At 46.7% G+C, this 26,202-nt stretch overlaps 2 protein-coding genes across 2 annotated transcripts; both read left to right on the top strand.

The window, feature by feature from the left end:
* The first annotated feature begins 402 nt into the window (after positions 1-402).
* On the top strand, positions 403-14,895 carry myo1eb (myosin IEb). The gene is made up of 27 exons (XM_047598340.1): positions 403-705; positions 3,177-3,314; positions 3,420-3,509; positions 4,309-4,403; positions 5,119-5,206; positions 5,312-5,401; positions 5,493-5,624; positions 6,576-6,710; positions 6,789-6,921; positions 7,950-8,146; positions 8,387-8,467; positions 8,921-9,007; positions 9,078-9,164; positions 9,243-9,410; positions 9,642-9,727; positions 9,813-9,894; positions 9,969-10,174; positions 10,250-10,394; positions 10,597-10,711; positions 10,803-10,972; positions 11,752-11,897; positions 11,971-12,117; positions 13,305-13,462; positions 13,534-13,608; positions 13,681-13,867; positions 14,072-14,235; positions 14,463-14,895. The coding sequence occupies exons 1-27, from the start codon at positions 703-705 to the stop codon at positions 14,537-14,539; spliced, it is 3,282 nt and encodes a 1,093-aa protein (XP_047454296.1). The 5' UTR covers positions 403-702; the 3' UTR covers positions 14,540-14,895.
* A 728-nt stretch (positions 14,896-15,623) lies between these two features.
* On the top strand, positions 15,624-23,429 carry prune (prune exopolyphosphatase). The gene is made up of 10 exons (XM_047599969.1): positions 15,624-15,746; positions 15,922-16,114; positions 17,657-17,761; positions 17,828-18,033; positions 19,803-19,987; positions 20,274-20,432; positions 20,501-20,592; positions 22,708-22,866; positions 22,952-23,042; positions 23,119-23,429. The coding sequence occupies exons 2-10, from the start codon at positions 16,076-16,078 to the stop codon at positions 23,340-23,342; spliced, it is 1,260 nt and encodes a 419-aa protein (XP_047455925.1). The 5' UTR covers positions 15,624-15,746; positions 15,922-16,075; the 3' UTR covers positions 23,343-23,429.
* Positions 23,430-26,202: the final 2,773 nt, after the last annotated feature.

Genomic DNA, 26,202 nt, shown 5'->3' on the forward strand with positions numbered 1-26,202 from the left:
TCAGTGAATTTATGCTGATGTGATTGACGGGCGTCGGAAACTGGTCAAAGGTCAGAGTGGTGAGTTCATATCCAGCAGGTCAAAGGTCATTTTCACTCAGATAACATCATCTCACCAGCTTTAATGCACAAATAAATAAAATATTAAAATATATCAATTGAAATGTGGTCAAAAATTTAAAAAAATCGTTTTATCTGTATTTAAATGTAATAATTCTAATTGATTTTTTGATTGGTGTAAATAGGTTTTATTTTTAATCTATTTGATTACAGAACAAGTCTAATAAAAATAGCTGGATGAAAATATTAATAAAATGAAACACGTGAGAGCAGCTGCAGTTCAGACCGCGGCCGCTAGGGGACAGCAGAGCCCCGCTGCTTAGTGCGGACTTCATTACCCAGAGTTCCGGAGTGCTGTGGGGGGAGGGGAGGGGCCTCTACCTGCCCACACCTGCAGAGAGTTGAGACTGAAGACGCGACGAAGAAAAGTAGAAAACAGACGGAGAGGGAAATGTTGCTGAGAGCGACACAGTCGGTCTGAAGCGCAAAGAGCCGAACCGGACCGAGCTGATCCAGGTTCTGGAGGACCCGCCTGGACTCACGGGGACCTACCTGGATCCACCTGGACTCACGGGGACCCGCCTAAGACTCTCTGCACATTCCTCAACTTTTCTCTGAAGCAGGAAGTGAAGGAGCAGCAGACATGGTGAGTTCAATGGTCCCGGTCCTGGTCCTGGTCCTGGTCCTGGGTCTGCTCGGTTCTGATTGCGGTCCGCATTCTGGGACGGTCCGTGATAAGAACCACAACCCGAACAAGAACCGGAGCTCAGAGCCCTGGAGTATTTGGGTTTTTATCCAGAAACAGGAAGTAAATAAACTAAACTTAGTTCAGTGAGAAAAAATAAATACAAATAAATCAACTTAAATAGTTGGAGGACAATTAAATATGAAATAAAGGAAATCATTGGAGTACAAAATGAAAAAAGTCATTATTTACAGCGGTTTTCTTCCTGTTACTATGGAAACAGCCTCCGTCTGTTTACCTTTTATATCTGTTTCTAATTTTCTGATAATAAAGTTTATCTTGAATCGTACTCGACCAATCAGAGCGCAGCGTCACTCTACCAAGGTCTGTTCGGTTTTCAGCCGATTTAAAGAAGCTCTTCGAATATTGTCTTTTCTCTGCTAAAACTGAAACTTCTTGTTAAAAATGAGCAAACCTGAACCTTGACCTGGGCCCCCGGCCCCCAGCGTGGCCCCGGATCCTGGGCCCCCGGCCCCCAGCGTGGCCCCGGATCCTGGGCCCCCGGCCCCCAGCGTGGCCCCGGATCCTGGGCCCCCGGCCCCCAGCGTGGCCCTGGATCCTGGGCCCGGATCTGTGGTGTGGCCCTGGGCCCCCAGCATGGCCCCCGGCCTGGCCCCAGATCTGTGGCCCTGGGCCCCCAGCGTGGCTCCTCATAGCTGATGCCGTTCACTGGGTTTGTGTTAGTCGGGTCTGATTGTGTTCAGGTCAGTTGGGAAGTTCAGCTCTTTACAGTCTGCAGATATTTTAGCCCAGATACACACGATCTGTGTGTTGATGAGCTCTTTTCCATTCAGTGCTTTTATGAGAGACACTTCTCATTCTCAGTTTTGTTTAATTGTTAATATTCAAATTGAACTTCCGTTTTTAAGTGCAAAGAAATGAATAAAACCCTGCAATCAAATCCACGCAAGAAAAACAGAACTAAAATCAGGAAAGAAACTGTAAATGTCCATGTGCATGTCTCTGTAAATGTCCTTATAAATGTCCTTATAAATGTCCATGTGCATGTCTCTGTAAATGTCTCTGTAAATGTCCTGATAAATGCAGCTTAGTGGTGGAACCTGCTCTTAATGTTCTTTTCATTTGCAGTGAACTCTGCTGTTCCTCCTCCATGTCCATGTGGGGGCGTCTGTGGCTCAGTGGGTAGCGGGTTTGTCCACGAACCGTCAGTGGTTCGATCCCCATATGTTATGTTCCACATGCGTCTCTGGTGTGAATGAGTGGATGTCTCTTTGAGAACCAAGCGGTAGAAAAGCGCTACGTGAAAGCATTTTTTTACCGTGTCCCTACGTAGACCTGTACTCTCGTCCTCACATGTCATTGGCCATAAAGACAAAGTTCTGCCTCCGACCTCGCGTCCCCCCAGCAAAAGGAAAACCCGATGTTGGAGATCGGGCTCTGACTCCATGGGAATGGTCACGTCACTGGTTGGGTTGAGTTTAATGAATGTGATGAGACGAACACGCCCAGCGTCAACATGTCCAGACCACGTCTCTGACAAGACCCCACAGGACGGAGGAATGCTGGGAACTCAGGCCTCGCCCCTAAAACTCTGTTTGACTTCTACAGAACAGTCACTGAACGCCACGTTTTATCACAAAACAACATGTAAACAACTGATGACATCACAGGGAAACCAGCCAATCAGAGAGCAGCAGTATGTTTGGCTGAATCTAGATGAAGCGAGGAAGAAAAATAAAATCATTTGTGGGTTGGGTTTAAGTGCTTGCTGGGAATAATTCCTGATAATATGATGGATAAACCTGCTGATAACAGCCTGGAAACAGCCACAGACAAAATCCCAGATGAAAACAGACGCGTTTGTTAAAGAACAGTCATTATAAGTTATTAAGACGGACGATACCATGACTCACCTTTTTCCCACTTGTAAAGTACTTTTGCTAAAGTTGAACACAGGTCGAGGCTAATGGAGGCTAATGAACTATGGGAAATATTATTAAGTATAACAACAATGACACAAAGATCTAGTTCATAACAACATCAGAAAAATACTTTAAAGGAACACGAAGCAAGTGTTGCTGTTTATATTCTGTATGTTTGTTGAGTTTATCTTTATGTCAAATAAAAACTTGCTTCCAAAAAAAGAGAAAGAAATCAGGATTCAGTCGCCTGGTGGCTGCCTGCAGTATCGGTCTCATAAGCCCCGCCCCCTGGTGGCTGCCTGCAGTATCGGTCTCATAAGCCCCGCCCCCTGGTGGCTGCCTGCAGTATCGGTCTCATAAGCCCCGCCCCCTGGTGGCTGCCTGCAGTATCGGTCTCATAAGCCCCGCCCCCTGGTGGCTGCCTGCAGTATCGGTCTCATAAGCCCCGCCCCTCCATGTTAATGCTGATGTATGCCCCTCCCCCTACAGGGCAGTAAGGAGCGCTACCATTGGCTGGCGCAGAACGTGAAGGTGAGCGGAGTGGACGACATGGTCCTTCTGTCCAAGATCAATGAGGACGCCATCACGGACAACCTGAAGAAGAGATACATGGACGACTACATCTTTGTATCCTTCATCTGTTCACTCATTCACCTGTTCTGGTTCTAGTCCTGGTTCTGGTTCTGATTGTGGTTCTAGTCCTGGTTCTGGTCCTTGACCCGGTTCTGTCAGACCTACATTGGTCCGGTCCTGATTTCAGTGAATCCCTTCAAACAGCTCCCGTACTTCACTGAGAGAGAAGTGGAGATTTACCAGGGAGCTGTGAGACTACAAATACTACAAATACTACAAATACTATTATACACCACTTCATATACGACTACTGCTACAAATACTAATATATATACTGCTACTACAAATACTAATATATATACTGCTACTACAAATACTAATATATATACTGCTACTACAAATACTAATACATATACTGCTACTACAAATACAAATACATATACTGCTACTACAAATACAAATACATATACTGCTACTACAAATACTAATATATATACTGCTACTACAAATACTAATACATATACTGCTACTACAAATACAAATACATATACTGCTACTACAAATACAAATACATATACTGCTACTACAAATACTAATATATATACTGCTACTACAAATACAAATACATATACTGCTACTACAAATACTAATATATATACTGCTACTACAAATACAAATACATATACTGCTACTACAAATACAAATACATATACTGCTACTACAAATACAAATACATATACGACTACTGCTACAAATACTAATATATATACTGCTACTACAAATACAAATACATATACTGCTATTACAGATACTAATATATATACTGCTAATACTGGTATTCTCTCTCTCTCCATATATATATATGTGTATATATATATATATATATACATATATATACACAACACTATTCATTACACTCTTGTACTTTTTGTATACTACACACCCCGCTGTATACGCATATATGAATACACATGTTTAAGTACACACGTATAAGTACACAGGTATAAGTACACAGGTATAACATGTATAACTTGTTTGCCCCCCCCAGGCCCAGTATGAGAACCCCCCCCACATCTACGCTCTGGCCGACAACATGTACAGGAACATGATGATTGACAACGAGAACCAGTGTGTCATCATCAGGTGGGCTAATGCTAACGATGCTATTGCTAACGATGCTGATGCTAATGGTGCTGATGCTAATGGTGCTGATGTGGTGCCAGTGAGTTTTTAATTAGCTTAGCCTCCTTAGCTCGAATGCTGCATGGATGGAAGTGAACCTTCAACATGTCTAAGACCAAATGTTTGGTTCTGACTGGTTCTGCTTGGTTCTAACTGGTTGTAGTTGGTTCTGGTTAGTTCTAACTGGTTGTCGTTGGTTCTGGTTGGTTCTAACTGGTTGTCGTTGGTTCTGGCTGGTTCTAACTGGTTCTAGTTGGTTCTGGTTGGGTCTAACTGGTTCTAGTTGGTTCTGGTTGGTTCTGACTGGTTCTAGATTGTTATGGTTGGTTCTGGCTGGTTGTAGTTGGTTCCAGTTAGATCTATCCAGTTCTAGTTGGTTCTAACTGGTTGTAGTTGGTTCTGGCTGGTTCTAACTGGTTCTAGTTGGTTCTATCTGGTTGTAGTTGGTTCTGGCTGGTTCTAACTGGTTCTAACTGGTTGTAGTTGGTTCTGGTTGGTTCTAGTTGGTTCTAATTGGTTGTAGTTGGTTCTGGCTGGTTCAGGTTAGTTCTGACTGATTCTAGTTGGTTCTAACTGGTTGTGGTTGGTTCTAACTCAGTTCTGATTGATTCTGGCTGGTTCTAGTTGGTTGTAGCTGGTTCTAACTGGTTCTAACTGGTTCTGGTCTGTTTGTCAGTGGAGAGAGCGGAGCAGGAAAAACCGTTGCTGCTAAATACATCATGAGCTACGTGTCCAAGGTCTCTGGAGGAGGAGACAAAGTCCAGGTCAGTGCAGTGCTGCCGTTACCATGGTTACCCGCCACCATGTCTCCATGGTTACTGATGTTGTTGTTAATGCCGTTACCACGGTTACCTCCTCCTACTGAGCAGCATGTCAAGGACATCATCCTCCAGTCCAACCCCCTGCTGGAGGCCTTCGGCAACGCCAAGACCGTACGCAACAACAACTCCAGCAGATTTGTGAGTACAAGTATGCGCTGGTACCACATGTACACACTGATACTACACCTGATCCTACTACATTTACCTCTACTACATCTCCTCCTGTCAGGGTAAATACTTTGAGATCCAGTTCAGTAGAGGAGGAGCTCCTGATGGAGGAAAGATCTCCAACTTCCTCCTAGAGAAAAGTCGAGTGGTTTCACAGAACTCCGGAGAGAGGAACTTCCACATCTACTACCAGGTACCACGTACTACTGCATGTACTACTGCATGTACTACTGATACTACCAGGTGCCACGTACTACTGCATGTACTACTGCATGTACTACTGCATGTACTACTGATACTACCAGGTACCACGTACTACTGCATGTACTACTGCATGTACTACTGCATGTAATACTGATACTACCAGGTACCACGTACTACTGCATGTACTACTGCATGTACTACTGCATGTACTACTGATACTACCAGGTACCACGTACTACTGCATGTACTACTGCATGTACTACTGCATGTACTACTGATACTACCAGGTACCACGTACTACTGCATGTACTACTGCATGTACTACTGATACTACCAGGTACCACGTACTACTGCATGTACTACTGCATGTACTACTGCATGTAATACTGATACTACCAGGTACCACGTACTACTGCATGTACTACTGCATGTACTACTGCATGTAATACTGATACTACCAGGTACCACGTACTACTGCATGTACTACTGCATGTACTACTGCATGTACTACTGATACTACCAGGTACCACGTACTACTGCATGTACTACTGATACTTCTACTGATACTACTACTGATACTACTACTAGCACTATAACTATTACTATAATTATGATAAGTACGATTGTACTGTAACTACTTTAACTAGTACTCTATCCTGTCCCTCCTTGTCCCTCCTGTCTATCCTGTCCCTCTTTGTCCCTCCTGTCCCTCCTGTCCCTCCTGTCCATCCTGTCCCTCTTTGTCCCTCCTTGTCCCTCCTGTCCCTCCTTGTCCATCCTTGTCCATCCTGTCCCTCTTTGTCCCTCCTGTCCCTCCTTGTCCCTCCTGTCCCTCCTTGTCCCTCCTGTCTATCCTGTCCCTCCTTGTCCCTCCTGTCCCTCCTTGTCCATCCTTGTCCATCCTGTCCCTCCTTGTCCCTCCTGTCCATCCTGTCCCCAGCTGCTGGGGGGGGCCAGTGGGGAGCAGAGGGAGAACCTCGGGGTCACGACCCCCGACTACTACAACTACCTCAACCAGTCTGGGACGTACACGGTGGAGGACATGGACGACAACAAGGACTTCTCTGAGACCATGGTCTGTCTGTCCCCCTGTGTCTATCCCTCTGTGTCTGTCCTCTGTCTCACCGTCTGTCCTCTGTCCACTGTCCTCCAGGAGGCCATGTCCGTGGTGGGTCTGTCCCCTGAGGACCAGGACTCGGTTCTTCAGCTCGTTGCAGGAATTCTTCACCTGGGAAACGTCAACTTCAGAGAAGAGAACAACTACGCAACCGTGGAGAGTTCAGACTGTAAGACACAACTACCACACAACTACCACACAACTTCTACACAACTACTACACAACTACCACACAACTACCACACAACTACCACACAACTACCACACAACTACCACACAACTTCTACACAACTACTACACAACTACCACACAACTACCACACAACTTCTACACAACTACCACACAACTACCACACAACTACTACACAACTACGCAGCCGTGGAGAGTTCAGACTGTAAGACACAACTACCACACAACTTCTACACAACTTCTACAAAACTACCACACAACTACCATACAACTTCTACAAAACTACCACACAACTACCACACAACTTCTACACAACTACCACACAACTACCACACAACTACCACACAACTACGCAGCCGTGGAGAGTTCAGACTGTAAGACACAACTACCACACAACTTCTACACAACTTCTACAAAACTACCACACAACTACCATACAACTTCTACAAAACTACCACACAACTACCACACAACTTCTACACAACTACCACACAACTACCACACAACTACCACACAACTACTACACAACATACGCACAACTGGACACTTCAGACGTACAGACACAACTACCACACAACTACTACACAACTACTACACAACTACCACACAACTACCACACAACTTCTACAAAACTACCACACAACTACCATACAACTTCTACACAACTACCACACAACTACCACACAACTTCTTCACAACTACCACAGAACTACCACACAACTACGCAGCCGTGGAGAGTTCAGACTGTAAGACACAACTACCACACAACTACCACACAACTTCTTCACAACTACCACACAACTACCACAGAACTACTACACAACTACCACACAACTACTACAAAACTACCACACAACTACGCAACCGTGGAGAGTTCAGACTGTAAGACACAACTACCACACAACTACCACACAACTACCACACAACTACTACACAACTACTACACAACAGCTCGTCCTCCTTGACGTTGGACCCGTGTCCCTGTGTCTCTGTGTGTCTGTCCCCCCAGTCCTGGCCTTCCCGTCCTTCCTGCTGGGCGTGTCCCAGGACGGTCTGTGCAGTAAGTTGACCAGCCGGGTGATGGACAGTAAGTGGGGGGGGAAGACAGAGTCCATCTCCGTCACCCTGAACACGGAGCAGGCGTCCTTCACCAGAGACGCTTTGTCCAAGGCTCTCTACACCCGTCTCTTTGACTTCCTGGTGGACGTGAGTACAGCCGCCGCCTCGTCTGTCCCCCATGTCCCTCGTGTCCTCCATAGTGTCCCCCATCATGTCTCCCATCATGTTCACTGTCGTGTCCCCCATCATGTCTCCCATCATGTTCACTGTCGTGTCCCCCATCATGTCTCCCATCATGTTCACTGTCGTGTCCCCCATCATGTCTCCCATCATATTCACTGTCGTGTCCTCCATCATGTCCCCTGTCATGTCCATCTTGTCCCTCAGCGCATTAACAGGGCGATGCAGAAGGAGCAGGAGGAGTTCAACATCGGTGTCCTCGACATCTACGGCTTCGAGATCTTCCAGGTACAAAGACACATGAGGACAGACTGTCTCCTGTCCCATGTCTCCTGTCCCACTGTCAGTGATAAACACTAGACGTGAAAATAGAAACTTTGTAAGAGACCTGCTCCAGTTAATCAATAAAGATAATGACTGATTAGTTAATTGATTAGCTGATTAGTTGATTGGTTAGTTGATTAATTGACTGATTAGTTGATTGGTTAGTTGATCAGTTGATTAGTCGAGTGATTAGTTGATTGATTAGTTGATTAGTTGACTGATTAGTTGATTGGTTAGTTGATTAGTTGATTGGTTAGTTGATTAATTGACTGATTAGTTGATTGGTTAGTTGATCAGTTGATTAGTCGAGTGATTAGTTGATTGATTAGTTGATTAGTTGACTGATTAGTTGATTGGTTAGTTGATTAGTTGATTGGTTAGTTGACTGATTGATTGTCTTGTTCTTCCATGTTGCAGAAAAACGGATTTGAACAGTTCTGTATCAACTTTGTCAACGAGAAGCTGCAGCAGATTTTCATTGAACTCACTCTGAAAGCTGAACAGGTAAATATGACGACCTGAGGATGGGCGGAGTCACTGGTGAGTTGGTTGATGGACAGGTGTGTCTCTGTAGGACGAGTATGTCCAGGAGGGGATCAGGTGGACCCCCATCGAGTACTTCAACAACAAGGTGGTCTGTGACCTCATCGAGTCCAAACTGGTGAGTCGTCCAATCAGAGAGTTCGACTGTTACACGACCAAACCAAACAGAAGCAGCTAACCTCCGAACATTTCCCAGAATCCTCCTGGGGTCATGAGCATCCTGGATGACGTGTGCGCTACGATGCACGCTAAAGGTGAGGGGGCGGACCAGACGCTACTGCAGAAGCTACAGGGACAGGTGGGATCCCACGAACACTTCAGCAGCTGGAACCGAGGATTCATCATCCACCACTACGCCGGCAAGGTCCTCGCTACACCTACTCACCTGTTCATCTACTAACCTGTTCACCTACTCACCTGTTCATCTGTTCACCTGTTCATCTGTTCATCTACTAACCTGTTCACCTACTCACCTGTTCATCTACTCACCTGTTCACCTACTCACCTGTTCATCTACTCACCTGTTCATCTATTCACCTGTTCATCTATTCACCTGTTCACCTGTTCACCTACTCACCTGTTCACCTGTGTCCAGGTGTCGTATGATGTCAACGGGTTCTGTGAGAGGAACCGAGACGTTCTGTTCAACGACATCATCGAGCTGATGCAGAGCAGTGAGTTGTAAGTCCTGCAGGGTTTGGTGTCTTTGTGAGGACCAGAGTGTCCTCCGTCATTAAGGAGACGTGTGTGATGTGTTTGTGGTCAGTCCGTTCATCAGAGCGCTGTTTCCTGAGAATCTGGAGGCGGAGAAGAGAGGACGTCCATCCACCGCCAGCAGTAAGATCAAGGTGAGGCAGGACTCAAGCTCAGACTCTGGTCAATTAAAGGGTCCGACGTCTGATGCTGTTCCCTCCGTGGTCAGAAACAAGCCAACAGTCTGGTCCAGACCCTGATGAAGTGCACCCCCCACTACATCCGATGCATCAAACCCAACGAGACCAAGCGCCCCCGGGACTGGGAGGAAAACCGGGTCAGGCACCAGGTGGAGTACCTGGGCCTCCGAGAGAACATCAGGGTCCGCCGAGCGGGATACGCCTACAGAAGGGTCTTCAACAAGTTCCTGCAAAGGTCAGAGTTCCGATCCGGTAAGAACCAGTTAAGCCGTCCTGTTTCAGTGTCCTGACCCGGACCTGTGTGCTTCAGGTACGCCATCCTGACCAAGGACACCTGGCCTGAGTGGAGGGGCGAGCAGCGCCAGGGAGTCCTGCACCTCCTCAATTCGGTCAACATGGACCAGGATCAGTTCCAGCTGGGGAAGGCCAAGGTCTTCATCAAAGCTCCAGAGTCGGTAAGAAACCAGAAGTGCTTCGTCCGGCTGTGAACCTTCAAAGTAAAGGACCAGGACCAGGACAAGGAACTGGACAGTTTAGTCCAGAATGTTTCCAGCTGGACGTGTTCAACACATCATCAGACTCTAACTTTGAATCCATGGAACTACCATGACCTCTAGAAGGGTTCTGGTTCTGACCATGTCTGTCTGTTGTCTGCAGCTCTTCCTCCTGGAGGAGATGAGGGAGAGGAAGTATAACGGTTTTGCTCGGGTCATCCAGAAGGCGTGGCGTAAACACATCGCCGTCCGCAAGTACGTGAAGATGAGGGAGGAAGGTAAGATCGCCCCCGGCCGTCAACCAGGTCTGAGCTTGAGTTGGATCAGTTCCAATCAATCCTGAGTGGTTCTGGTTCTGTTTTGCTGCAGCTTCAGACGTCCTGCTGAACAAGAAGGAACGTCGCAGGAACAGCATCAACAGGAACTTTGTGGGCGACTACATTGGGACCGAGAACCGTCCTGAGATCAGACAGTTCGTCGGCCGCCGTGAGAGGATCGACTTTGCTGATGTGGTCGTGAAATATGATCGAAGGTTCAAGGTAAAACCTCACTGACGTTAAACGTCCTCACCAACGGTCACCACCAGAACCAGGACCAATAATACCAGACCAGCAGTAGAAAGCACAGGACTAATATGAGTCAACTAGTACTGGTCCAACATGCCCCATATATACAACCAGAACTGGAAGCTGACCCAATATTGTAACTGTGATGATGCCCAAGACCAGGAGTAGAACCAGCCAAAACCAGCTAGAGAAGCAGAACTAGACAACAATTAGAACCGATATTAATCCAGTGACTCCCAACCACTTTACTTTGGCACATCAGGGGCCGTGTGAAGGTCCTGGTGTGAGTAGTGGTCAGAAGAACAGCACAAAGCTGAGCTAAAGATACAAGACAGAGAAGCTTCTCTTTCCTCTGGATTTCCTTTGACTGAGCTCTGTTTGGTGTGAGGGGAGAATATGTCTGGTTCCAGGAAACTTAAACACCATCAAAACACTGTGCCTTCAGAATAAAAGCACAGTGTGAACAGACTGGGAAACATGCAGCTTTATGAAGGGAAACCACAAAGATTTAACACTGAGTCACTAAATGGAAACGAGATGATCGTTGTTTCATCATTTAGTCTTTTTGTGACATTTTTATTTGCTGCCGTGGGATTTTTCTCATATAAAATATGAGCCATGGCTCAGGAAAGGTTGGGAACCAATGCAGTAATCACCTGGGACCAGTCCACTTAGCATGTCTCCGAAATGTGACCAGAACCAGAACTAGACTGAAAGATGTGAATGAAGAGTTCCTCCTGTTTGTGTTTCAGTCGGTGAAGAGGGACCTCATCCTGACCCCAAAGTTCTTGTACCTGATTGGTCGAGAGAAGGTGAAACAAGGTCCAGATAAAGGTCAGATCCAGGAGGTTCTCAAGAGGAAGATCGAGATCCAAAAGATCCAGTCTGTCTCCATGAGGTACACCACCAGAACCAGACCCAGAATCAGAACCTGAACCAGAGTAGAAGCTAAAATTCTTTGTGTGTGTCAGCACTCTGCAGGACGACTTCTTCATCGTCCATGAGGAAGAGTACGACAGTGTCCTCCAGAGCATCTTCAAGACCGAGTTCCTGAGTTTGTTGGTGAAACGTTACCAAGAGAAAACTGAGAGGAAGCTTCCACTGAAGTTCAACAACCTGTCAGTCATACATCCATCTGTTCATTCATTCATCTGTTCATCCATCTATATCCACTGCCTGGCCAATAAAAGCTCCTCCCCTCTAGTCAGTGGGCGGAGCTCCTCCCCTCTAGTCAGTGGGCGGAGCTCCTCCCCTCTAGTCTGTGGAGCTCCTCCCCTCTAGTCTGTGGGCGGAGCTCCTCCAGCTTTGACTCCATTGGTTCAATCAGAAGCTTCTCCAGTGTCTCCAGGTTTCTTCCATCCAGCGTTTTTAGTTCAGATCTTGTGTTGATGATGTCAGAGTCTGAGTCTCCAGCTCGTCCCAAACTTTCTCTCTGGGTTCAGGTCTGGACTCCTCAGACCTCATGACCTCCTTCCCTTCACATTGTCCATGATGTGAAATGCTCTTCCTTCCACTATTAAACACAGCCCTGAGTTCTACTGCTGCTTTTCTTCCACACGTTTCTCCATCAATCAGGATTTATTTCTTCATCTCCTCCTCCAGACTAACATCTTCTCCACCAGACTAACATCTCCTCCACCACCAGACTAACATCTCCTCCACCAGACTAACATCTCCTCCACCAGACTAACATCTCCTCCACCACCAGACTAACATCTCCTCCACCAGACTAACATCTCCTCCACCAGACTAACATCTCCTCCTCCACCAGACTAACATCTCCTCCACCAGACTAACATCTCCTCCACCAGACTAACATCTCCACCACCAGACTAACATCTCCTCCACCAGACTAACATCTCCTCCTCCACCAGACTAACATCTCCTCCACCAGACTAACATCTCCACCACCAGACTAACATCTCCTCCACCAGACTAACATCTCCTCCTCCACCAGACTAACATCTCCACCACCAGACTAACATCTCCTCCACCAGACTAACATCTCCTCCTCCACCAGACTAACATCTTCTCCACCAGACTAACATCTCCTCCACCAGACTAACATCTCCTCCACCACCAGACTAACATCTCCACCACCACGGGATGTGGAGGAAATGAGAAGCTCCTCATTGCATCAGTTGGTTAAATAACTTGTTGAACTAATGATCCACCAGGAGGCGCTGGACTATGAGCTCAGTTACATCCAGATGGAGGTTTTATTTTTGGCCAGACTGTGTATCTCTGACTTAAAGACTGGTTTCATTGTACTGATTCTGACTAACTCCAAACCCCCTCCTTCCAGTCTGGAGTTTAAGGTGAAGAAGGGCGGCTGGGGTCCGTTCAGTTCTGCAGGGTCCCGACAGATCCAGTTCCAGGTGGGTCAAGGTGACGAGGTGGTTTTGAAGCCAAGTGGGAAGGTCCTGCAGGTCTCCATTGGACCGGGTCTGCCCAAGAACTCCAGTAAGTTCATGGTTCAGTCACCATGACGACTTCCTGTCTGCTCCGCCTCACTTCCTGTGTTTGATCTACAGGACCAACCAGGAAGGACCAACGGAAGAGCCGCTACATGGGCAGCCAGGCTCCGCCCACCAGCCAGTACAACTCAGGTACTGGTCCAAACCTACCAGGTGTCACCAGTGTCTCTTCTGGGGTCTGATGTTGGTTTTTATTTCCTTCAGCTCCTCGTTCCAGAGGAGGTGGGTCTTCCAGAGGAGCCGGGGCTTCCAGAGGCTCCTTACTGAGGCAGCAGTCCAGCATGGAGCAGCCCACCCTGCCCCGCCTCCACAACCAGCATCGCTCTGACCGCCGCCCAGCCCATCAGCACGACATGGGCTTCATGGACGTCCCTGAACAGGGCGCTGCAGGGTGAGAGCGGCTCATCTAGCGTAGCATAGCTTAGCATAGCAGCTTGGTTGTTGATTCTTCAGGAAGAAAAACCAAGATGACTTGAAATACTGCACCTGTCAGTAGCCTTTCTGGATACCCCGCCGGGGCCTCAGTTACTGAGTGGATCGGAGAACATGGATAAAATAATTCTAACAACCAGTAATCCCTGCTCCTCGCTTGCAGGCTGCAGCGGCGCCGGTCCAAGGAGGTGAAGCCTCTTCCTGGAGCGGGTCGACCCAAACCGAAGCCCCGATCGCCACAGTGCAGAGCTCTGTACGCCTACGATGCCCAGGACACCGACGAGCTGAGCTTCAATGCTGATGACGTCATCGAGATCCTGACTCAAGGTACCGAAGCTAATCCTGCTACTGCTAGCACTGCTGCTCCATAACAAACATAACAAACATAACAGCTAACAGCGGTACCAAAGATAACAGCAGAGGAGATAATTATGTTAATTACGTTGAGCCCTCTGGAGGTGTCATGGGCCTATCAGCTCTGTTAGCACTGTTAGCTTTGTTAGCTCTGTGTTTTATTACTCCTGTCTGACAGTAGCGTCTCTGTGTCTCTGCAGATCCGTCTGGTTGGTGGTTTGGCCGATTGCGGGGTAGAGAGGGGATGTTCCCAGGAAACTACGTGGAGAAGATCTAGTTCGAGTGGTCCTGGGTCATCGGACACGAGTTCATTCTTAAACTAACATGTATGTTAATGTATGTTTCAGCCTGAGTGGCAGCTGTCAGTCAACCTCAGCTGTCCCGCCTCCAGAGGTCAGAGGTCACGGTATGCTCCTACCCAGCACTGGGTCCAGTCTGGTTCAGAGTCCCCATGTGGTTCAGTCTCTGATCATCTCTGGAGGTTTTTCTGTTTTGATAATGAAACAGTGTTTTAAAACCCTACAGTGCCCCCTGCAGGCGCTAGGGTTCATTACAACCACTGAGACGAGATGATCAGACTCCGAATGTTCAGAATAACTAACGCTGGAAACAAAATAAAAAATAAAACATGAACCTGTTTGTACGACTCGTTTTCTGCTCATGTCACAAACTACAGGGCACTACGTTACCCAGAGTTCTGCTCGGTCATGCTGCCTTCATGTCAGCGGAAATGAGGGAGGGACGTGTTCTGAGTTTACAGTCTAGACAAGGGGGGTCACATTCAGTTCAGTTCATCTAAAGGGATCAGACCAGTAACACAACAGAATAATAAACTATAACAACAACTCCAGACTTTTAACATCAGTTTTAGAGCAAAGAAGAACAAGGAGATTAGGAGAATGTTTATAAAATGAAACTTCTTAGTATAAATCAGTGTAATTGTGTCTCATGTCTGACGTCTAGTCCTGGTCTCAGTGTTGTATTCTGTCCACTTCTCTAAATAAAACACTGGATAAATTAGAAATAGAAATTATTTTCACTGGTGAAGTAATTTTCACATTTTGAAAATTCATGCTGTGACCAGATTAGAGCCTTTGGTAGATTGATCTGACCCGCGGGCCATATGTTTGACACCTGCGGTATGTCTTCAGTGAACTCCTTCTTAATGTAGTTTAATAACAAATAAGATGCCTTCATGTTAATGTGTCAACGGATTTATATTGTGTTATATTATATCTTGTGCATTTTCAACTTTAATCCAACAGTTTCACTTCATCCATTAAATAGAAAAACATTTTATTCTTTGTTCCAAATGTTTTTATTGTTCCAGCTACTGCCTCTGGGGGGCGCTACAGGAGCCACTAATGACCATAGATGTACCATAGATACATTTATTATAGATAGATGATAAAAGTCTATGTTGTGAAATGCTGGTGCTGAATGATATTTTACCTGTAATGTTTTGTTCTGTGTTCCCTTTAAAGGTGAAGCTTTAAATTTGATTGTATTATTATTATTATTATTCTGGTTCTGATTATTCTGTTTTATACTTAAATTACAATTTCATCAAAATATTAGAGCCGCTAAAAGAACGACTTCCCTGGGTCGGAACAGACCTTTTTTCACTTTATTCATGACAATTGATTTTTTTTTCTCCAGAAAGTCCGTGAACGCATCCTGACCTTTCACCGCAGCTCGTTACCGGGAGCCCAGCTGACCGGCACGCGGTCGGTTTAACGGTTACCGGCTGTCACCGTTTACCGGATCCGTTAACCTGTTGGAGCTAGCAGCTAAAGGCTAACGGCTAACGGAGATGGAGGAGTTTCTAACGAGCTGCCACCGGGCCGTGAAGGTAGGGTGGCCTGGACCCAGAGACAGTCCCCGTTTTTGATGACCTGTCCCCGGCTAAAGCTGTCCCCGAAAAATGTCCCCGATTTTAGAGTTTTATGAATGAGAAAAAAATGCTGCGCGCAGTCCACAGTTATTACGGTAGCTATTGACAACACGTTTAAATATGAATAACTATGTCAAAATAAATTAAACCGTAATTGTCCCAGTTTCTTTTTTCATCTTGATAACATCTAATTAATTTTTATCTCCGAGCTGGGACATTTGAAGGTAATACTGTTAGTCACAGCTAGCCATCAGAGCGGACTGACGCGTTAGCTTAGCCGTTAGCCACTGTCAGCCACATCTAGCCGTCAGGGCGGGCTAACCTGTTAGCTTAGGCCTTAGGCACAGCTAGCCGCCAGGGCTGTCTAATCCGTTTGTTTACCTTCCGTTAGCCACAACTAGCCGTCAGGACGGGCTAGCCCGTTAGCTTAGCCGTTAGCCACAGCTAGCCGCCAGAGCCATAGACGTGAGTGCGGGCTAACCCGCTAGCTTAACTATCGTTAGCCACAGCTAGCCGTCAGGGCGCGCTAACCCGTTAGCTTAGCTACTGTTAGCGGTTTAGCTGTTATTCAGATATTCAAGATGGAGGCAGCCGCTCAGTGTGAACGTGCGTTTAGATTTAAGGCAGCGGCATTAAATTAAAACATTTAGTCTTAAATGAATCAGGTAGAAGTGAAGTTACTCCAGAAAAAACAAGGGGAATGACTTGGTCACAGAAACTTAGACCAGATTTCTGAAATGAAATCCAGGAACTTTTATATTTATTGAATTTGTTGCTCGAAAATTTTTTTTTTTTGTAATTACAATTACAATGTAATTACAATTACATTTATTTATTTATTTACATTTATTTTACATTTTTAAACTGCTATTACTCTGACGTCTATAGCAGTGCGACCGGCTACCATAACAATTTTCTTTTCTCATTATAAAACTCTAAAATGTCTTTAGCTGGGGACAAGTCATCCAAAATGAGGACTGTCCCCAGAAATCAGGGACATCTGGTCTCAGTAGCTTAGATTAACATAAAAGAAACACTTTTATAAACGACAAGTAAAAAAGATACAGATAAAAATTAATTAAGTAAAAGTAAAATCTTGTAAATTCAAATAAAAAACATAATGTAAGCAAATTAACAATTAGCATTTAAACAAATATACAAGAAGTAGAGACGGAAGAATATGATTTATATAACGTTAGACGTATTTTTAGACATAAGACTTTTTAGTGTTAATCTGAGGTCCATGTACATGAATTATTTTCTGAATCTTAATACATGTTTTATAGATGTTTAGGACCAGTTTTATTCTTCCTTCTGGCTTCAGGTAGTAAATCGAGTCCATTAACATGAGTAACATGGAGCTAACATGGACAGAGTTTGGCTGAATGACATCCTGGAGCCAGATCAGTAAATTTAAACTCTTGGATCCAAAATGGCGTCTGACCCACGGTTGCATGCGTTGGACCTTCAGTGACGGTGCTTTGTGTTCGTGATTCTCAGGAGAACCTGGTCCAGGGTCCAGGGTTCCACGTGGTTCTGGGTAATGAGGCCTGTGACGTGGACTCCATGGTGTCCGCTCTGGCCTACGCCTACTTCCTGTCACAGGTGAGGCGCCGTCCAATCAGGAGCTTCATCAGTAGCTCCAGGACCTGAAGTGTCTCTGTCTGTCAGACGGTCCCCAGGGAGACGCTGCTCGTTCTGCCGCTGCTCAACATCCGTCAGTCAGACCTGCTGCTGCGATCAGACAACCTGTTCCTGCTCCGCCAGGCCGGGCTCAGTCCAGACCTCCTCCTCTTCAGGGACCAGCTGGACCTGAGAGCCCTGCAGCGAGCTGGACGCCTGCGGCTCACGCTGGTCGACCACAACGTGCTGCCCAGGTAAACACAACCACACACACCCGCACACAACCACACATCACACACATCACACATCACACCACACATCACACACATCACACACATCACACACATCACACATCACACATCACACACATCACACACAACCACACACACCACACATCACACACATCACACACACCACACACACCACACACACACCACACACCACACACACCACACACCACACATCACACACATCACACATCACACACACACACACACACACAACCACACACAACCACACACACCACACATCACACATCACACACACATCACACATCACACATCACACATCACACATCACACAACCACACACCACACACCCACACATCACACACACACCACACATCACACATCACACAACCACACATCACACACACCACACATCACACACATCACACACATCACACATCACACACACACACACATCACACACAACCACACACACCACACACACACACATCACACACATCACACACACACACAACCACACACAACCACACATCACACACACCACACACAACCACACACACCACACATCACACACACAACACACACAACCACACACAACCACACACAACCACACATCACACACACACACACACACACACACACATCACACACACCACACATCACACACACACCACACACACCACACACACACACACATCACACACACCACACATCACACACAACCACACACCACACACCCACACATCACACACACACCACACATCACACACCCACACATCACACACAACCACACACACCACACATCACACACCACACATCACACACACACCACACACACCCACACACAACCACACACACCACACACACCCACACACAACCACACATCACACACACACACACACACACAACCACACACAACCACACACAACCACACACACACACACCACACACACCACACACAACCACACACACCACACACACACACCACCACACACACCACACACAACCACACACACCCACACAACCACACACACCACACACACAACCACACACACAACCACACACACCACACACAACCACACACACAACCACACACACACCACACATCACACACACACCACACACAACCACACACACCCACACACAACCACACAACCACACATCACACACCACACACAACCACACACACACACACACACACCCACACACAACCACACACACCACACACACCACACACACACAACACACATCACACACACCACACACACCACACACACCACACACACCACCACACCACACAACCACACACACCCACACAACCACACACACACACACACACACACACACCACACACACACACACAACCACACACACACACACCACACACAACCACACACACAACCACACACACCACACACAACCACACACACACACACAACCACACACACCACACACACAACCACACACACAACCACACACACCACACACACAACCACACATCACACACACCACACATCACACACACACACACACACCACACATCACACACACACACACAACCACACACACACATCACACACACACACACACACACACACACACACAACCACACACAACCACACATCACACACACAACCACACACACAACCACACACACCACACACAACCACACACCACACACACAACCACACACACAACCACACACACCACACACACCTGCCCAGGTAACCACCTTTACCACCAGCCACTGTCTGATGAGTCTCTGCCTCCTACAGGTCGGACAGTGACCTGGAGGAGGAGGTGGTGGAGGTGATAGACCACCACCTGTTGGAGAGGACACCTTCTCCCTCCTGTCCTGTTACCGTGGAGACGGTGGGATCCTGTGCTACCTTGGTAACGGAACGTATCATCCAAAAAGCTCCACAGATCCTGGACCAGCAGCTGGCTACTCTACTCTATGGTACCGGCCATCACCTGATTATCACCTGATTATCACCTGGTTATTACCTGGTTATTACCTGGTTATTACTGTTATCACCTGGTTATCACCTGGTTATCACCTGATTAATACCTGATTAATACCTGATTAATACCTGGTTATCACCTGATTAATACCTGGTTATCACCTGGTTATTACCTGATAAATACCTGGTTATTACCTGATTAATACTGTCATTACCTGGTTATTACCTGGTTATTACTGTTATCACCTGGTTATTAACCGGTTAATCCCCGTCTCTGTCCAGCCACGGTGGTGCTGGACTGTGTGGACATGTCTCCTGCTGCAGGGAAGGTGACTCCTAGAGACGTCCATGTGGCTGCAGCTCTGGAGACCAGGTTCCCGTCGCTTCCACCGAGGGGCGCTCTGTTCAAGGAGCTGCAGGACGCCAAGTTTGACATCTCAGGTGAGTTTGAGATCACTCGTCTGTGTCTTCATAATGTCCCCGTGATGTCCCCATGATGTCCCCCCCAGGTCTGGACACAGAACAGATGCTGTTGAAAGACATGAAGGTGGTTTCTGGAAGTTTGAGTCTCGCTGTGTCTGTCCTCTACATGACTATGGAGGTAATACACACTGATACACACTAATACACACACTAATACACACACTAATACACACTGATACACACTAATACACACACTAATACACACTGATACACACTGACACACACTGACACACACTGACACACACTAATACACACTGATACACACTAACACACACTGACACACACTGATACACACTGACACACACTGACACACACTGACACACACTGATACACACTGACACACACTGACACACACTGACACACACTGATACACACTGACACACACTGACACACACTAATACACACTGATACACACTGATACACACTGACACACACTGACACACACTGACACACACTGATACACACTGATACACACTAATACACACTGACACACACTGACACACACTGACACACACTGACACACACTAATACACACTGATACACACTGACACACACTGACACACACTGACACACACTGATACACACTGATACACACTGACACACACTGACACACACTAATACACACTAATACACACTGACACACACTGACACACACTGACACACACTGATACACACTGACACACACTGATACACACTGACACACACTGACACACACTAATACACACTGATACACACTGATACACACTGACACACACTGACACACACTGACACACACTGATACACACTGACACACACTGACACACACTAATACACACTAATACACACTGACACACACTGACACACACTGACACACACTAACACACACTGACACACACTGACACACACTGACACACACTGATACACACTGACACACACTGATACACACTGATACACACTGACACACACTGACACACACTAATACACACTGACACACACTGATACACACTGATACACACTGACACACACTGACACACACTAACACACACTGATACACACTGTCCTGTTATCAGCTGCAGTGACATCAGTGAGCCAGCAGGTGGAGACATTGTTTCTTTGTCCCCTGTATTGGACGTGTCACAGCAGCACAGAATTAGACAAAGATTATTTAAAACAAAAATACAAACACTGAAAAATATGTAGAGGAAAACAAATGTAGAGACTTTCTGTATGTCCAGTAAAACCTGCTAAAATGTAACATAATAAAATGGAGACAGTGAGTTAGAAGGTAGTAAAAAGCCAAACTAAGCCCAGTCTCACGCTGGTGTTGTGTTGTGCTGTGTTGTGTTGTGTTGTGTTGTGTTGTCTCAGGCTGGTGTTGTGTTGTGTTGTGTTGTGTTGTCTCAGGCTGGTGTTGTGTTGTGCTGTGTTGTGTTGTGTTGTGTTGTGTTGTCTCAGGCTGGTGTTGTGTTGTGTTGTGTTGTCTCAGGCTGGTGTTGTGTTGTGTTGTGTTGTGTTGTGTGTTGTGTTGTGTTGTGTTGTGTTGTCTCAGGCTGGTGTTGTGTTGTGTTGTGTTGTGTTGTCTCAGGCTGGTGTTGTGTTGTGTTGTGTTGTGTTGTCTCAGGCTGGTGTTGTGTTGTCTCAGGCTGGTGTTGTGTTGTGTTGTGTTGTGTTGTCTCAGGCTGGTGTTGTGTTGTGTTGTGTTGTCTCAGGCTGGTGTTGTGTTGTGTTGTGTTGTGTTGTGTTGTGTCAGGCTGGCGTTGTGTTGTGTTGTGTCAGGCTGGCGTTGTGTTGTGTTGTGTTGTGTTGTGTTGTGTTGTGTTGTGTTGTGTTGTGTTGTCTCAGGCTGGTGTTGTGTTGTGTTGTGTTGTGTTGTGTTGTGTTGTGTTGTGTTGTGTTGTCTCAGGCTGGTGTTGTGTTGTGTTGTGTTGTCTCAGGCTGGTGTTGTGTTGTGTTGTGTGTTGCTCAGTGGGTTGTGTCTCAGGCTGGTGTTGTGTTGTGTTGTGTTGTGTTGTCTCAGGCTGGTGTTGTGTTGTGTTGTGTTGTGTCAGGCTGGTGTTGTGTTGTGTTGTGTTGTGTTGTGTTGTGTTGTCTCAGGCTGGTGTTGTGTTGTGTTGTGTTGTCTCAGGCTGGTGTTGTGTTGTGTTGTGTTGTGTTGTGTTGTGTTGTGTTGTCTCAGGCTGGTGTTGTGTGTTGGTAGCGTATCTAATTTGTAATAACTGTAAATACAATATACAAGAGTGTGTGTGTGTCATAGGACTTCCTGCAGAGGGCGGAGTTGGAGGCGGAGCTTTCAGATTTCTGTCAGAAGTTTGGTTTTGATTTGCTGCTGCTGATGTCAATCTCCTTCACTGAGAGCAAAGAACCAATCAGAGCGCTCGCTGTGTTCGGACAGAGCGCCACCTTCAGGGACCAGGTACACACTACTACCACTACACACTACTAGTACACGCTGCGACTACACACTGAGCGTTGCCATGACGACCAGCTGTCCTCCCCAGGTGGGCTGCTTCCTTGAGCAGGCCCGTAGCCCCGCCCTCGCCCTCCGTCCAATCAGCAGCCTCCACCCACACATCTCAGCCTATCAGCAAGGTGAGACTCCTGTGGACCTCAGAGGGCTTTTATTGTGAAGGGCCAGAGGAAGTGACACGTGTCTTTTCTCTTCCAGGAAACACGTTGGCGTCCCGGAAGAAGCTCCTCCCCCTCGTCAAGGACTTCCTGAAGGAATGGGATGGAGGCGGTTGCCGTGGTGAGGAGGAGGATGACGAGGAGTCCCAGGTGCCCCCCACCCCGATGAACAGCCTGGCGGACGGATGTCCACTGGACGGAGGTCTCCCCCACATCAGCCCCCAGGACCTGGAGGACAAGTTCAACAAGATGGCCGACCTCTGACCCCCGACCCCCGACCCCCGACCTCTGACCCACTGACCCTCTGACCCACTGACCCTCTGACCCCCGACCCCCGACCCCCGACCCCCGACCCCCGACCTCTGACCCACTGACCCTCTGACCCCCGACCTGACAATCAGACCAGATACTACAAAGTAAAACTCTCCACATGACTTCTGCCTGGTCAGACTCTGTGGACACACAACAACACAACTCAACAACTTGTGAGAGAACAGACACAGAGTGAAGTACAACAATAACAACACAACAACACTGAGTCAATACACAACAACAACAACAGAGACACAAGTTCAGAATGAAACCAAAAAGAAAATAAACTTGAACTGAACTGAACTCCTGGATTCCTTCAATCTGCAGAACAGACACAACAACATGCACAACAACAGACACAACAACATGCACAACAACAGACACAACAACATGCACAACAACATGCACAACAACAGACACAACAACAGACACAACAACATGCACAACAACATGCACAACAACAGACACAACAACAGACACAACAACATGCACAACAACAGACACAACAACATGCACAACAACATGCACAACAACAGACACAACAACATGCACAACAACAGACACAACAACATGCACAACAACAGACACAACAACATGCACAACAACAGACACAACAACAGACACAACAACATGCACAACAACAGACACAACAACATGCACAACAACAGACACAACAACATGCACAACAACATGCACAACAACAGACACAACAACAGACACAACAACATGCACAACAACATGCACAACAACATGCACAACAACAGACACAACAACATGCACAACAACAGACACAACAACAGACACAACAACAGACACAACAACATGCAGCTGTGCAGTGATTCCCAACAACTGTATCATATATCAATGGTTAATTAATGTAATTCTAATGTCGTAATCAGTAATAATGAGGTTATAATAATGAGTCTTGGTGCGTCGGTGCCAGTGAACGATTCAATCTTCTCCCACTAGAGGGCAGCAGGTGGGTTGTGAACCAGAGCCGTATATCAGAGTCTGTCCAACTCAGACCATGTTAATGATTGATGATCTGCAACATCACAGGTTAGATTCTACAGTGTAATTCTATAAATGTCTTATTTCCACCATTAACATTCCTATAAATGTTATTAATATGTAAAAGGTCCTCACTTAAATGTCCCAGCGTCTCCTTCCTTTCAGTCTCTGTGTTCATCCATCACCGTTAAAAGTTGGAAATTACTCAGAAAAATTAGAAATATTAAACTAGTCTTACTGTTATTTAGTATTATCATTATAGCATTAGCATGCTAGCCATAATAACTCAGTAGTATCTGAGGTTAAGTTAAATGTGTTTATCTACATGGACATAAATCACATGCACACATGGGTTTCACAGTATATATGATGCTAGCTGCTATTTTTCTGAGCCTTTAGCCTAGATAACTAGCTAGCATAAGGCTAACATAAGGCTAGGTTAACTTCAGACTTCATTCATGTGTAAAGTGGTGTTTCTGAGATCAAGGTTCATTAATGATGGTGTGACTTTATTTTTCTATATAAAATCTTAACAAACGTCAAACAGAGACATTGACATTTACCTCATCACATAATAGAGAGAAACCAGCTGACGTCCAGTTCTTCCTTTTAATCGTCTGCTCCATAACTTTCTCTGTTTTTGTTCCCTGGGGAAACGGTGGAGTTTCCTCCGTGTTTTCCTGATCCTGTGGCATATTTTACCTTTTAATACAACTTTATTCTGTTATTGTCACTTCTCTATGGGTGAATATTGGTTAGATGGATCCAACATGGCGCCATGAAACACGTGACCAGCTCAGAACCAATCAGCACAGAGGGACGGATCAGAACCAATCAGCATAGAGGGACGGATCAGAACCAATCAGCATAGAGGGACGGATCAGAACCAATCAGCACAGAGGGACGGATCAGAACCAATCAGCACAGAGGGACCGATCAGAACCAATCAGCACAGAGGGACAGATCCGACGCTCTGATACACGGCTCAGATTGAACAGAATACGTCCTGATGTTTGGAGTGAGAAAATGAACCTGAACTGGAGGAAGTTCCTGGTCTGAGACGTCAGAGGAAAGTTAAACAAATCTGAGCTCAAGACAATGAAGGTTTTCTTTCCTCTGGATTTACTTCTTCTTTGTTCTAGTACAGGACACGAAACGTAACCACAGCGTAACCACGTACGCAGACGTCACTGACTCAGTAAATGGAGACGAGATGATCAGAGTCTCGTTATTTACACTTTCTGTGACATTTTATTTGGTGTTGTGGGATTTTTTCTGATGTGAAATATGAGCCACTGGTCACGGTCTCCAGGTCTCTGGGACGTCCTCCTGGTCTCTGGGTCTCTGGGACGTCCTCTGGGTCTCTGGGACGTTCTCCAGGTCTCTGGGACGTCCTCCTGGTCTCCAGGTCTCTGGGACGTCCTCCTGGTCTCTGGGACGTCCTCTGGGTCTCTGGGTCTCTGGGACGTCCTCCAGGTCTCTGGGACGTCCTCTGGGTCTCTGGGACGTCCTCCTGGTCCCTGGGACGTCCTCCGGGTCTCTGGGACGTCCTCCTGGTCTCTGGGTCTCTGGGACGTCCTCCGGGTCTCTGGGACGTCCTCCTGGTCTCTGGGACGTCCTCCGGGTCTCTGGGACGTCCTCCTGGTCTCTGGGTCTCTGGGACGTCCTCTGGGTCTCTGGGACGTTGTCTGGGTCTCTGGGACGTCCTCCTGGTCTCCAGGTCTCTGGGACGTCCTCCTGGTCTCTGGGTCTCTGGGACGTCCTCCTGGTCTCTGGGACGTCCTCCTGGTCTCTGGGACGT

The sequence above is a fragment of the Mugil cephalus genome, chromosome 11 (genome assembly GCF_022458985.1).
Source record: "Mugil cephalus isolate CIBA_MC_2020 chromosome 11, CIBA_Mcephalus_1.1, whole genome shotgun sequence".
NCBI lineage: Eukaryota > Metazoa > Chordata > Actinopteri > Mugiliformes > Mugilidae > Mugil > Mugil cephalus.